At 38.8% G+C, this 15,953-nt stretch overlaps 1 protein-coding gene across 1 annotated transcript in view; it reads left to right on the top strand.

The window, feature by feature from the left end:
• The first annotated feature begins 13,793 nt into the window (after positions 1-13,793).
• The window catches only part of ARNT (aryl hydrocarbon receptor nuclear translocator), a 67,735-nt gene continuing 65,575 nt past the window's right edge, over positions 13,794-15,953 (top strand). Inside the window, exon 1 of the mRNA XM_020912157.2 lies at positions 13,794-13,961. Coding sequence (XP_020767816.1) covers positions 13,937-13,961 — 25 coding nt within the window. The 5' untranslated portion in view covers positions 13,794-13,936. The remainder of the gene's footprint in view (positions 13,962-15,953) is intronic.

Here is a 15,953-nt window from a genome sequence, read left to right as displayed (position 1 = left end):
TGACTGTGATATATGCTCAAGTTTGAGACTTACTTGCCAACAAGACTGGGCTTCCCTGGTGGCTCAGATGGTAAAGAATCTGTCTGCAATGCAGGAGACCTGGGTCGGATCCCTGGGGTTGGGAAGATTCCCTGGAGAAGGGAATGGCAAACCAGTCCAGCATTCTTGCCTGGAAAATTCCATGGACAGAGGAGCCTGGTGGGCTACAATACATGGTATTGCCAAGAGTTGGACACAACTGAGCGACTTTAACTCACTCACTCACTGACAACAAGATCAGTGAATCTCTAAACCTCCCCTTTTCCTCAAAAAGAGTTTTCTTAGGATTTTGGATCAGAAAAGTGAAAAACTATTTCATTTAGCATTAATTATTACATTGCTGTTTTGTTGCTAAGTTGTGTCTGACTCTTTTGTGACCCCATGGACTGTAACCTGCCAGACTCCTCTGTCCATGGGGTTTTCCAGGCAAGAATGCTGGAGTAGGTTGCCATTTCCCTCTCCAGGGGATCTTCCATCTCCTGCATTGCAGGTGGATTCTTTAACCCTGAGCTACCAGGGAAGTTATTACACATGAACATATACTTCATGCAAAATTTAGTGATAGTTCCTCTATCATTTCATTTGGTTCTATAAAAAAATCTTGTATAGGATGTGTATGTTCAGTTTCTTTATTTACCATAATATTATTATTTACAAAATAATGATTTTATGTTTTTTCATTTAGCAATGAATCTTGAACCTCTTTACATTTTAGTACATATAAATCCACTTCATTTTTTTAAATGGCTACTGAGCACCCAAGTGCTACATTATATAAATACCTGAAGTGGGCATTTGGATTGTTTCTAATTTCTTATTATTATACTAACATTGCATTGGATACCCTTGTACATATTTCTCCGGGTACTTGTAGAAATGTTTTGTGGGATAAATTCCTTAAAATATTGGAAATATAAATGCTGCATTACAGGATATTGACATTGAGAACATTATTAGGTATTGCCAAATTACACACTAAAAAGGCTATAGCAATTTATGCTTCATTTCTGTTTTTTTAACCATACCACAAATATAGGTTACTTTCAATCTCTGAAATGCTTGTCGAGTTAATAGTTAAAAATAATAGTTTCTTAAAAACTTGCATTTCTGTAAATACTATATTTGAATTTCTGTTATTTGTACATCTTTTGTAGATTTTCTGTAATCTATCCTTTCTCTTCTTTTGACTGAGCTATTCATCTTTTACTTATTGAAAGAATATTTGTAGAATACATGAAGAATATTTATAGAATATATATACACAAATACAGGTGTATTAAATATAGGTGTATTAAAATCCTTTTTTGTAAATAAAAATAAAATAAATAAAATAAAATCCTTTTGTGTGATTTGTGCTGTTCCCGGTTCCTATCCTCTGCCTCTCTCACTCCCTCACTTTTGAATCTGCTCTTTATCAACATTAGCTTTGAGAATTCAACCTCTTTTCTTTTGGGCTTCTCTTATTTCCCTGAGCAGTCTCACCCCTCCCACACACTTTTATTTATTTATTTAAAAAATATTTATTTATTTTTGGCTGGGTCTTCATTGCTGTGTGGGTTTTTCTCTGGTTGCAGCAAGTGGGGGCTACTCTCTGGTTGCAATGCACAGGCTTCTCATTGTGGTGGATTCTCTTGTTCTGGAGCACGGGGCCTAGGGTGACCAGGCTTCAGTAGTTATGACTCGGGGGCTTCAGAGCGCAGGCTTAGTAGCTATGGCACATGGGCTTAGTTGCTTTGAGGCATGAGTAATTTTCCTGGACCGGGGATTGAACCCGTGTTCCCTACATTGCAAGATAGGTTCTTAATCACTGAACCACCACCGAAGATACTGATCTGTCAGTCATTTCTCCAATTCTGGGTAAACTACTCTGTTCATTTTCTTTCCTCAGGCTTCTGAGTATTGGCAGAGAAAGTAATAACAGTTCTCCATAGTTTCATGAGAATTTATGACTTCCCACTTTGGGACCTCAGGGCATTTCACAATCCTTTTATCATACTTTCTTTATTCATACACTTCCGAACCAATTACCTATAGCTGTACAGCCCCAACCAACGCCATTTCTACTTCTTATTCTCAGTGGAAGTTTCCATTGTTATTTCTCGTTGAGAATCAAAGTCATGGCATATGACTTGTCAATTTCTCTTTCTTCAGTTCAAAATGTCTAATCATTTTCAGTAAAAAAGTGCCTTGATTTTTCTGGGAATAAATACTCGCACAAAAAGCCCTAACCTATCTCTTTGTTCTAGGACCAGTCTTAATTTTTCTGAGCATATATTTTATTGCATTTTTAATTTGCCCCCTTCTATAAGCTCAGTCTATAAACATATTTTTCTATTTCTAATCTTTATGTCTCACCCCAACTAATGTTTGATTATTTTCTCTTAATTGTCATATTTCTTGAGAAAATGGTATATGCTAACTACCTGCCAGTATTTCCTCATTTTCTGGGAAGGCACTGGCGACCCACTCCAGTACTCTTGCCTGGAAAATCCCATGGACAGAGGAGCCTGGTAGGTTGCAGTCCATGGGATCGCTAAGAATCAGACACGACTGAGCGACTTCACTTTCACTTTTCATTTTCATGCATTGGAGAAGGAAATGGTAACCCACTCCAGTGTTCTTGCCTGGAGAATCCCATGGACGGAGGAGACTGGTAGGCTGCAGTCCATGGGGTCACTAAGAGTAGGACTGAGCAACTTCACTTTCACTTTTCACTTTCATGCATTGGAGAAGGAAATGGCAACCCACTCCAGTGTTCTTGCTTGGAGAATCCCAGGGACGGGGGAGCCTGGTGGGCTGCCGTCTATGGGGTCGCACAGAGTCGGACACGACTGAAGTGAATTAGCAGCAGCAGCAGCAGCATTCACTTCTCATTCACTTGAACTATGATTTTCCTTCCTTCTACTTTCCTTAGATGTGTTCATTCTTATCTCTGAACGTACAATGTTTTGCCCAAACTTTTATCTTGAAACTCTTTTGGCTTCCATTGCCTTGCTCTTTCCATGTTGCATCTTCCTTCTTGCATAATCTGAAACAGGCATTAAAAAAAATTGATTTATGATATTGTGTTAGTTTCTGGTGCTCAGCAAAGTGATTCTGTTACACACACACACATATGCATTCTTTTCCAATATGGTTTATTACAAGATATTGAATACATCAATAGATCCCTGTGCTATACAGGGACTATAGTGGGACCTTGTTGCTTATTTTACGTATAGTACTTTATATCTGTTATTCTCAAACTCATAATTTATCCCTCCCCCCTTTTCCTTTGGTAACCATAAGTTTGTTTTCTATGCCTCTGTTTTGTAAATAAGTTCATTTGTATCATATTTTAGATTCCACATCTATGTGTTATCATATGATATTTGTCTTTATCCTTCTGAATTACTTCACTTAGTATGATAATCTCTAGGTCCAAAAGGTATTGTTTTATCCTTTTTTATGACTGGTTAGTATTCAAGTAGTAGATGTATACCACATGTTCTCTATCCATTCATCTATTGATGGACTTTACTTGCTTCTGTTTTGGGTATTGTAAATAGTGCTGCTATGAACATTGGGATGCATGGATCTTTTCAAATGATAATTTTGTCTGGATATATACCCAGGAGTAGGATTGCTAGGTCATATGGCAACTCTATTCCTAGTTTTTTAAAGAACCTCTCTACCATTTTCTGGGGCTTCCCTGGTGTTCAGAGGGTAAAGAGTCTGCCAACAATGTGGGAGGTCTGGGTTCAATCTCTGAGTTGGGAAGATCCCCTGGAGAAGGAAATGGCAACCTACTCTAGTACTCTTGCCTGGAAAATCCCATGGACGGAGAAGCCTGGTGGGCTACAGTCCATGGGGTCACAAAGAGTCGGATACAATTGAGTGACTTCACTTTTATACCATTTTCCATAATGATTGTACCAATTTACATTCCCACCAACAGTGTAGGAGGGTTTCCTTTTCTCCATACCCTCTCTAGCATTTATTGTCTGTAGACTTTTTAATTAGATGGCCATTCTGACCAGTTTGAGGCGGTACCTCATTGTAGTTTTGATTTGCATTTCTTTAATAATCAGTGAAGTTGAGCATCTCTTTGTGTGACTATTGGCCATCTCCATCTTCTTCGGAGAAATGTGTATTTAGGTCTTCTTCCCATTTTGGATCTTTTTTTATTATTATTGAGTTGTATAAACTGTTTGTGTATTTTAGAAATTAAGCCCTCATTGGTTGTACTGTTTACAAATTTTTCTTCCATTCTGTGGGTTGTCGTTTCATTTTGCTTATGATTTCCTTTGCTGTACAAAAGCCTATAAGTTTGATTAGGTCCTATTTATTTATTTTTGTTTCTATTGCCTTGGAAGACTGACCTAAGAAAACATTGCTACGGTTTACATGGCAGAATGTTTTGCCTATGTTCTCTTCTAGAAGTTTTATGTTGTCATGTCTTACATTTGTCTTTAAGTCATCTTAGGTTTATTTTTGTGTAGTCTGTGAAGGAGTGTTCCAACTTCATTGATTTACATGTGATTGAAACAGGCATATCTTTGTTGTTGTTGTTGTTTTAAATTTATTTATTTTAATGGAGGCTAATTACTTTACAATGTTGTAGTGGTTTTTGCCATACATTGACATAAATCAGCCATGGGTGTACATGTATTCCCCATCCTGAACCCCCCTCCCACCTCCCTTCCCATCCCATCCCTCAGGGTCACCCCAGTGCACCATCCCTGAGCATCCTGTCTCATGCATCAAACCTGGACTGGCAATCTGTTTCACATATGATAATATATATGTTTCAATGCTATTCTCTCAAATCATCCCACCCTCACCTTCTCCCACAGAGTCCAAAAGACTGTTCTTTACATCTGTGTCTCTTTTGCTCTCTTGCATATAGGGTCATCATTACCATCTTTCTAAATTCCATATATATGTGTTAGTATACTGTATTGGTATTTTACTTTCTGACTTACTTCACTCTGTATAATAATAACTTCATTCCAGTTTCATCCATCTCATTAGAAATGATTCAAACACATTCTTTTTAATGGCTGAGTAATATTCCATTGTGTATATGTACTACAGCTTTCTTATCCATTCATCTGCTGATGGACATCTAGGTTGCTTCCATGTCCTGGCTATTATAAACAGTGCTGTGATGAACATTGGGGTACACATGTCTCTTTCAATTCTGGTTTCCTCAGTGTGTATGCCCAGCAGTGGGATTGTTGGGTCATATGGCAGTTCTATTTCCAGTTTTTTAAAGAATGTCCACACAGTTCTCCATAGTGGCTGTACTAGTTTGCATTCCCACCAAGAGTGTAAGAGGGTTCCCTTTTCCCCACACCCTCTCCAGCATTTATTGTTTGTAAATTTTTGGATAGCAGCCATTCTGACTGGCGTGAGATGGTACCTCATTGTGATTTTGATTTGCATTTCTCTGATAATGAGTGATGTTGAGCATCTTTTCCTGTGTTTGTTAGTGATCTATATATCTCTTTGGAGAACTGTCTGTTTAGTTCTCTGGCCCATTTTTTGACTGGGTCATTTATTTTTCTGGAATTGAGCTGCCAGAGTTGCTTGTATATTTTTGAGATTAATTCTTTGTCCATTGCTTCATTTGCTATTATTTTCTCCCATTCTGAAGGCTGTCTTTTCACTTTGCTTATAGTTTCCTTCGTTGTGCTAAAGCTTTTAAGTTTAATTAGGTCCCATTTGTTTATTTTTGCTTTTATTTCCATTACTCTGGGATGTAAGTCATAGAGGATCCTACTGTGATTTATGTTGGAGAGTGTTTTGCCTATGTTTTCCTCTAGAAGTTTTATAGTTTCTGGTCTTACATTTAGATCTTTAATCCATTTTGAGTTTATTTTTATGTATGTTGTTAGAAGGTGTTCTAGTTTCATTCTTTTACAAGTGGTTGACCAGTTTTCCAAGCACCATTTGCTGAAGAGATTGTCTTTTCTCCATTGTATATTCTTGCCTCCTTTGTCAAAGATAAGGTGTCCATAGGTTCGGGGATTTATCTCTGGGCTTTCTATTTTGTTCCGTTGATCTGTATTTCTGTCTTTGTGCCAGTACCACACTGTTTTGATGACTGTAGCTTTGTACTATCATCTGAAGACAGGCAGGTTGATTCCTCCAGTTCCATTCTTCTTTCTCAAGATTGCTTTGGCTATTTGAGATTTTTTGTATTTCCATACAAATTGTGAAATTATTTGTTCTAGTTCTCAGAAAAATACCATTGGTAGTTTGATAGGGATTGCATTGAATCTATAGATTGCTTTGGTTAGTATACTCATTTTCACTATATTGATTCTTTCGATCCATGAACACGGTATATTTATCCATCTATTTGTGTCCTTTTTGATTGCTTTCATTAGTGTTTTATAGTTTTCTATGTATAGGTCTTTTGTTTCTTTAGGTAGATTTATTCCAAAGTATTTTATTCTTTTCATTGCAATGGTGAATGGAATTGTTTCCTTAATTTCTCTTTTTATTTTCTCATTGTTAGTGTATAGGAATGCAAGGGATTTCTGTGTGTTAATTTTATATCCTGCAACTTTACTATATTCATTGATTAGCTCTAGTAATTTTCTGGTGGAGTCTTTAGGGTTTTCTATGTAGAGGATCATGTCATCTGCAAACAGTGAGAGTTTTACTTTTTCTTTTCCAATCTGGATTCCTTTTATTTCATTTTCTTCTGTGATTGCTGTAGCTAAAACTTCCAAAACTATGTTGAATAGTAGTGGTGAGAGTGGTCACCATTGTCTTGTTCCTGACTTTAGGGGAAATGCTTTCAATTTTTCACCATTGAGGATAATGCTTGCTGTGGGTTTATCATATATGGCTTTTATTATGTTGAGATATGTTCCTTCTATTCCTGCTTTCTGGAGAGGTTTTTTTTTTTTATCATAAATGATATTAAATTTTGTCAAATGCTTTTTCTGCATCTATTGAGATAATCATATGGTTTTTATCTTTCATTATGTTAATATGGCATATCACATTGATTGATTTGCAAATGTTGAGGAATCCTTGCATCCCTGGGATAGAGCCCACTTGGTCATGATGTATGCTTTTTTTAATATGTTGTTTGATTCTGTTTGCTAGAATTTTGTTAAGGATTTTTGCCTCTATGTTCATCAGTGATATTGATCTGTAGTTTTCTTTTTTTGAGGCATCTTTGTCTGGTTTTGGTATAAGGGTGATGGTGGCCTCATAGAATGAGTTTGGAATTCCTCTGCAATGCTATGGAAGAGTTTGAGTAGGACAGGTGTTAGCTCTTCTCCAAATTTTTGGTAGAATTCAGCTGTGAAGCCATCTGGTCCTGGGCTTTTGTTTGCTGGAAGATTTCTGATTATGGTTTCAATTTCCGTGCTTGTGATGGGTCTGAAACAGGCATATCTTGAGGTTTTCTTTTTCTTATCTTTTTTAGTTTTTGTGCTATCATTCCTACAACCACAAGTCTCTTGCACAAATTTAGGTCTAGGTCCCATCTTCTCTTTTGGACTGATGTTCTATGATTCCAGGGCTTCCCTGGTGGCTCACGGGTAAAGAACCCACCCGCAAATGCAGGAGATGCAGGAGACCCAGGTTTGACTCCTGGGTTGAGAAGATCTCCTGGAGAAGGAAATGGCAATCCACTCCAGTATTCTTGCCTGGGAAATCCTGTGGACAGAGGAGCCTGATGGGCTATAGTCTATGGGATCACAGGAGTTGGACACAACTTAGCAACTAAACCACCACCACCACCTATGCTTCTACTTGTTTAATAAGCGTTATAATTTGGTTTTCACACCAACCAATTCAACCGAACTTCAACTGGACAAAACTGAAATTGCAGTTGGCACCTGTCTCTGTCATCAATATCATTCAAGAGCCTTCTTTGACATCACAGCCTTCTTTCATTCCATAACAATTACATGGTAGGCATTGTTGGTTATTCTCTCATAACAGTGATCATGGCAATCATTTTCTTTTGTTTCATTGACTTATGTCAGTTCAGTCGCTCAGTTGTATCCGACTATTTGTGATCCCATGGATTGCATCATGCTAGGCTTTCCTGTCCATCACCAACTGCCAGAACTTGCTCAAACTCATGTCCACCCAGTCAGTGATGCCATCCAACTGTATCATCCTCTGTCATTCCCTTCTCCTCCTGCCTTCAATCTTCCCCAGCATCAGGGGAAGAGTCAGTGCTTCACATCAGGTGGCCAAAGTATTGGAGTTTCAGCTTTAGCATCAGTCCTGCCAATGAATATTTGGACTGATTTCCTTTAGGATGGACTGGTTTGATCTCCTGGAAATCCAAGGGAGTCTCAAGAGTCTTCTCCAACACCACAGTTCAAAAGAATCAATTCTTTGGCACTCAGCTTTCTTTATAGTCCAACTCTCACATCCATACATGACTACTGGAAAAACCATAGCTTTGACTAGACAGACCTTTGTCAGCAAAGGAATGTCTCTGATTTTTAATATGCTGTCTAGGTTGTTCATAGCTTTTCTTCCAAGGAGCAAGTGTCTTTTAATTTCATGACTGCAGTCACCATCTGCAGTGATTTTGGATCCCAAGAAAATAAAGTCTCTTACTGTTTCCATTGTTTCCCCATCTGTTTGCCATGAAGTGATGGGACTAGACGCCATGATCCTAGTTTTTTGAATGTTGAGGTTTTTTTTTTTTTTTTTTTGAATGTTGAGTTTTAAACCAGCTTTTACACTCCCCTCTTTCACTTTCATCAAGAGACAGTTCCTCTTTGCTTTTTGCCACATGGGTTGTGTCCTCTGTGTTCTGATGTTATTGATATTTCTCCCAGCAATCTTGATTCCAGTTTGTGCTTCACCCAGCCTGGCATTTTGCATGATGTACTCTGCGATTAGGTTAAATAGGCAGGGTGACAGCCTCCTTTTCCAATTTGGAAGCAGTCCATTTTTTCACGTCCAGTTGTAACTGTTGCTTCGTGACCTGGATACAGATTTCTGAGGAGACAGGTAAGGTGGTCTGGTATTCCCATCACTTGAAGAATTTTCCACAGTCTGTGGCATAGTCAATAAAGCAGAAGTGGATGTTTTTCTGGAACTCTCTTGCTTTTTTGATGATCCAATGGTTGTTGGCAATTTGATCTCTGGTTCCTCTGCCTTTTCTAAATCCAGCTTGAACATCTGGAAGTTCTCAATTCGTGTACTTTTGAAGCCTCACTTGGAGAATTTTGAGCATTGCTTTGCTAGCATGTGAGATGAGTGCAATTGTGCAGTAGTTTGAACATTCTTTGGCATTGCCTTTCTTTGGGATTGGAATGAAAACTGCCCTTTTCCAGACCTGTGGCCACTGCTGAGTTTTCCAAATATGTAGGCATCCTGAGTGCACCACTTTAACAGCAACATCTTTTAATGCTTGAAATAGCTCAGCTGGAATTCCATCACCTCCACTAGCTTTTTTCATAGTAATGTTTCCTAAGGCCCATTTGACTTCGGACTCCAGGATGTCTGGTGCTAGGTGAGTGATTTTGTAATACTTGTGTGATAACAGATGAGCAGAGAATGGTAGGTAATGGAAGAGCAACACCAATAGAAGAAAACTGGGGTTCTGGCTTTCAGAAATGATACCTAAATTGATACCTGTACTACAGGTGTACTAAGAGGATAAGATGTATATATGTGAGTGGGTTAGGGTTATCTAGGCCAGAGAACCCCACATGTTTTGAACTAATATACGTTGAATGCTTGAAAAGATGAAAAATGTAATGAGTTAGTTGAGACTTTTCATTCTTTGACAAATGTTTACTGGGTTCCCGACATGTTCTAGACACAGTTATAAGTGCTAGGAGTCAAACAGACCCAACAAAGTATTGAGTATATGACACAGTAACAACTCCTCTGGAGAAAATTTTCAAGTCCTTATAATTTCTCTCCTGGATTTCTGCAAAAATATAATCCACCTAAGTGGCTTTCTTGTTTCTTATTAATAGTCCCTCCTCTCCCTCAACTAATCTGGATGAGAGATCCTACAAATTTTAATATTCAGAAGTAGGGTTTCCAGATAAAGAAGAATATTTTAAAGTATAAATGTTATATGAAATATTTGGAACATATTGATACTAAAAAATTATTTGTTGTTGATCTGAAATTCAAATTGACTTGTCATCTTGTATTTTCATTAGCTAAATCTGGCAACTCTGTTTGGAGAGACAGTGAAACTGATGCATCTGCAGACCACCATTTTAAGTAATTAAAAAAACTGGCTTAACACAAACTTAGCCCAGAACTTGTGATAGTTAAAAAATTAATAGTGGTAGTGGTAATTCTTTCATATTGGAAAGCTGAAAATGCATGTAATAGGTCACGTTTCACAATCAACTTCTTAATTTTTATTTCTACTAAAATTAGAAAATCTAAAGGCACAATGAGTTTATCAGATATGGCAATGAGTGCTTGGTGACTACCAGATAATGCTGAACACTTGAATCTAAGAGAGATCTAGCACCATATTTGTTTGGTTTTGTCACTAAGCTGTTTCTGACTCTTTTGTGATTCCAGGGGCGATAGCCCACCAGGTTCCTCTGTCTATGGGATTTCCCACGCAAGAATACTGGGGCAGGGGTGTGTTTGCCATTTCCTTCTCCAGGGGATGTTTCCAACCTGGAGACTGAAACCACATCTCCTGTGTTGCAGGCAGATTCTCTATCACTGAGCCACCAGGGAAGCCATCTAGCATCATGAGGAGCTTCTAATTAAAGACAGCTTTCAGTAGTGTTAGATCCTAAGTGTTAGATCCTAAGTGTTAGATCCTAAATGACAACCTCAAAAGTTGAAGATTTCAACTTGGGAGAGAATAGGAGTTGTATTCAATTCACATGGGTTGCATTCAGCTCTGAAAAGCATTTTTCTGTTCAGTTGCAACAGTTGGATGTGGTTTAAAATATGTTGAATAATGTGTCATCCATTTTTTTCTCTGATAAAGAAAGAAAATTTTTTAAAAAAAGAAAATTATCATGTATTGTTGGGAAATAATAAACTCTTGGTAGTAAAGGCATTTGCTTAAAAGTTTTATTTTCTTCCAAAAATCCTGATACTTGTTCTTTACATTAAAAATCATGGCATTTAGAATTTGAAGTAATAATTGAAGATTAATAAAAATAATGAAAATGTTGCTTAGATAAGCCTACTTAGAAAAATTAAAACAGTTTTTGTTAGTATTATCTGTAAAGAAGGAGTTTTTACTCCAGCCCTTATTTATTTTGTTTTATTTACTTACTTATACATTTATGGCTGTGCTGGGTCTTTGTTGCAGTGCAGGCTTTTTCTAGTTTCAGCAAGTAGGGGGTACTCTTTAGTTGTGGTACTTGAGTTTCTCATTGCAGTGGCTTCTCCTAGGCTCTAGAGTGCAGGCACAGTAGTTGGGGCACATGGGCTTAGTTGCACATGGGCTTAGTCAATTTAGAGTCTTCCTGGACCAGGGATTGAACCTGTGTCTCCTGCATTGGCAGGTGGATTCTTAATTAATGGACCACTACCAGAAGTCCTCCAGTCCTTATTTAGAAACTATGAGAGCACCTTCCCCATTCCTGGCCTCCACACTTTAAAAGCAGTCTTCTAACATTTGCTAGTTTCTTCTCAGAGATTATCCTTACTGGCTTGCTATTACTATATGTATAGTAATAAATTTATAGTTTTCACTGGTTTGTTTTATGTTGAATCAGAATCAGGAGAAATGCCATTTGACTACCAACTGTTCTCTGAATAAAACACAAATTGGACTGACATTTTGCTTATTGTAGAGATAATATTTTTGTGTACCCAAAGCTACAACTCCATCAGTTTTGATCACAACCTATGTTTTACAGATTTTCTCATGCCTCACAAAATTTTTTATATTTCACTTTTTCTGTAACTTGAATTTTTAATGACATACTAAATAAGAAGTTTCTGGGCATTTTCCCTTGTGTACTGCATATATGCTGTGAAATGATTCATATTGTGTATATCATTTACGTCCACTTGTAAGATAAACATCCGTTTAGCAAGTCCAGGGCAGATAGTGCCCTTTCATGTGGTATATACTATGATTTTGTGTACTTGCTTAGCGAGTTTGCAAAAAGTCCCTTATACATTCTCCCTGAAGAACATTTATTAACTTTGTAGTTAGTTGCACAAGTTTGTCTGAAACAAAGTGGCATTTACCATTTTTTAAAAATAAGGGATGTAACTTCATCTTTTTTTATTGGTGAAAACATCTGTGTCATTCTGGAAAACATTACTTTGTATTTATTCCAGAAAAATACATTTCTTGGCAATGGGCTTATGTATTTGGGTCAAAATTGACTTGAAAGCTTTGTTGGCTTTCCAAGTCACTGATGAAATTTCCTAATAGTCCGGGAGTAGTGGGGAAGGGACAAATGTGTGCTAACCCAATAAAATCCAATATTTAGATATTTGTAATTGTACTTCCTAGTCACTATTTTTTTTTTTTAATTATTGCTGCTTGGATGAAACTTACCACATTTAAAGCCACACAATAATTTATAGTCTATAATTGCACTGCAGTCTTTTTTAATAGCTAGTTACCATTACTATGTAATTTTGACGTACTTGTTACCTTTTTTCACCACTACTTCTTATGTGTCAGTGTATTTCTTTTGGGTGAATGATTTTTCTGTTTTTGGTGAGTTGGAAATAAAACACAATAAAGTGGTAACAAAGAAAATTTTAATTTTAACAAATATAAACAATAATATACAAATTACGTTAAGCTATCTTGGTCGAGATAAACTATACTGATAACTAAATGAGAGAAATGGATCTACGTAATCTTTGCAGTATATACACAACCTATAAGAATTCAAAGACGCTCAATAGCATAATGGGATTTCTGTTAAAACTAGAATTAAATTTACATTAGACAATTTGTGAAAGATATGTGAAATTAAACGAGTAGATACTTATAAAGCAGTTTGGACCGTGTCTAGCTCAAAGTGCTCAATGCTTCTTATCATTAGAAAATAAATCTGCGCAGTCATTAATTCTCTACTAAAAACCTTTCACTGTCCCTGTTGTTGATCAAAGAAAGTTATATCTAATCTGCTTCATGCTGCTTCCTGTTTTGGCTGTCGGTACCACACCAAGATCGCCCAGATCGTCTCACACTACCAGTTCTATGGCGGTGGTTTAGTCGCTAAGTCGTGTCCGACTCCTTGGCGACCCCATTGACAGTAGCCCACATCTCTCTCTCCGTGGGATTGCCCAGACAAGAATACTGGAGTGGGTTGCCAGTCCCTTCTCCAGGGGATCTTCCCCAGCCAAGGACTGAACCTAGGTCTCCTGCAGAGATTCAAAACTTACAGAACTTTTATTGACAGGGACAAAGGTCCTTAAAAGGGGACAAAACGAGAAAAGACTACAAATCACTAAGTGAACTTTACGCATTAGAGCACCTAAAAAATATTTACAAAACAAATCTTATGCAGAACGGCCAACCCGGAGAATCCGCCACCCGGGGAAGCTTTTTAGTAAAATTGTTTTTCATTGACGTCACACGATCATTGACCTCTAACTCAGAAGAGGCGGGATTAGGGAGACAGCTGGACTTCTTTCTCGCCCACCCTCCTCCACAGGACGGGCTGGCGGCTCAGTGGCCGGCCCGCCCTCTGATAGATTTTGGATTTCATTGGTCAGTTTTCCCGAGGAGGCTGGCTTTGAGGCTGACCCCGCCCTAGAGGTGGGGTCTCTCCGCTGAGCGGCTGGGGACGGTGGGGGTTGCCGCGGCCGCCATCTTGGATTCCGCGGTAGCGGTGGCGGCAGTACGGCGCCGCGTCTGGGGAGTGGCTCTTCCCTCCCCCTCCCCCCCGGTTCCTTGGCGGCGGCTCCTCCCACTGGGGGGGGTGGTGCGGCGGCAGTGGCAACTACGGCCATGGCGGCGACTACTGCTAACCCCGGTAAGGAGACGGAGGACTGGGTTGCCTGTAAAGGAGGAGGGGCTGAAGGGGTTGGCAGCTGGGGAGACCCGGGGCTGAGGGGCCGTAGTTGGGGCGGAGGGCGCTGGGACGCGCGGGGGCGGCTCCGGGGCGGTGGGGGAGGGGAGGAACCTGGGGGAGGGGCCGGACTCGGGGGAAACGGGGGAGACCCGAGGTCGAGGGAGGGAGCAGGTGGGTGGTAGTTGGGGGATTCCTTGCCCGGAGTTCTGTCGGAGCGCCAGTCCGCGCGGGGCTGGCCCGCCTCCACTCTTGTGGCGGCGTTCTGCTGTGCGTTGTGCTCTGTCCACACTGCCCGCCGTGGACCTGCTTGATGCCGAGTAACTGTGGGCAGAGTGGCTTGTTTTACTTGAAAAGTAGTTTGGGCTTATAAACGCTGGACCGCGTTGCCGTTTAGCTGAGATGTTACTTCCAAACGTTTAGATTTTAAAGTTTCAAAATCTTTGAATTATATTCAGTTTCTTAAAAACAAACCAACAAACCTGTACTCCCCCCCGAGGGGGCTAACCTTTGAAACTTGCGTTTAGTATTAAGAGGTGCCTCTAATGTCATAAGCTGCTGAAGGCTGAGGTTTATGTAATGTTTGAATTTCAGGATAGATCTTGCCAACAGCAAAAGCATCTGGGACCCCGGGTTGAAATCTTGTTAGGTGGGTCGAGGCAGTCCCCATTCTTTAAGTTCAGTTCATGCTGTGTCTCAGTGAACATCTCTTCTATAGTGAGAGCTTGAACATTAAAAAAAAAAAAAATTAACCAGTCATGTCTCAGACATAGAATAGGGTGTAGTGCAACAGGTCTGGACAGATCGGGTTTTGAAATTCCTAGTCCCAGTCCTCTTTCCAGTACATTACAGTTATTTCTCCCTGGAAAGTATTTCATTTTAGGGATCCTAGTTTACTTTGCTGACCTTGGCCATTTCTTAGAAATCCTTATCTTTGATAGCTTCAGAAAAGAAGAGGTGGGGATGAATAACTTGAAAATATAGTAGTGGGAGGGCTTCACTGCTGTTCCCTTGTTAAAATTTAAATGGATTTTTTTCGTGCCTCTGAAAGGCAGCAGTATTTTGCAATACCCCGGTTTTGCTCTTACAATTGAATCACTGTGAAATTTACTGTCTTTCCTGCCATGTTTCTGGGAACAGAACTATTTAAAGAAGTTAATTTGCCACATGTCAATATCATATGTTAAAATCTTTTTAGTTTTTTCCTTTAAAGGAAAAGGAGATAAAGTTAATGGCTAAAATTCCATTGCAGGAAGTGCTGAGTGATGGAATAAAATTGGAAAGATGCTATTATGGCAAACCTGACCTTGAAGTAAAATGACTTATTTGTTAACTAGGGAGTAAATAAACAAGATTTTAAACTAACACATTGCAAAATACTTTTATAACCATAGTCAAGTTGCAAAGCATTTCTCTTATTAAGAGGTGGCGAAGTAAACAAATTTAGTGCATATGTCAGAAGCTTTTTTCTCCAGCAGTGTGGGTGGGGTTGCTTTATTTTGTTTTGTTTTTTAAACAACAGTAACCAGAAGGACAATCTCTTAACCACATTTTCATTAGCTGATCAATATCAGCTTAAATCTGTAAGCAGAAAATAGTATTTATTTATACAGAATGGTTGCTTATGATGGAACAATTATTTTGTTTATTGCCCTTTGGCAGCCTGCTTCTGCAATTTTTAGATTTCTTTTTGATGTTGGAGAACTCTCCTATAGCTTCTAAGTTATTGATCCCAAGTTCAACCATGATGTTTAGATTAGAAAGTGCATTTTCTTTCTTCACTTCTCCTTTTGCCCTTTTGTATCAAAAGGAAGAGATCAATTGTGGACTTTTGGTAGCCTGTTGCATATGAGGGCCATTGGGTGGAAATGTTCTGTGCTCAGTGAAAAGATAGTAAATGGCTTTCATGTCTGAATTCCTTGTTGCATGGTCAAACTTTTTTTCTTAGGGTTATTT

This window comes from Odocoileus virginianus, chromosome 5 (assembly GCF_023699985.2).
Source record: "Odocoileus virginianus isolate 20LAN1187 ecotype Illinois chromosome 5, Ovbor_1.2, whole genome shotgun sequence".
NCBI classification, from domain to species: Eukaryota; Metazoa; Chordata; class Mammalia; order Artiodactyla; family Cervidae; genus Odocoileus; species Odocoileus virginianus.
The sequence above is the reverse complement of the archived record's forward strand: the minus strand, read 5'-3'. Positions and strand labels throughout refer to the sequence as shown.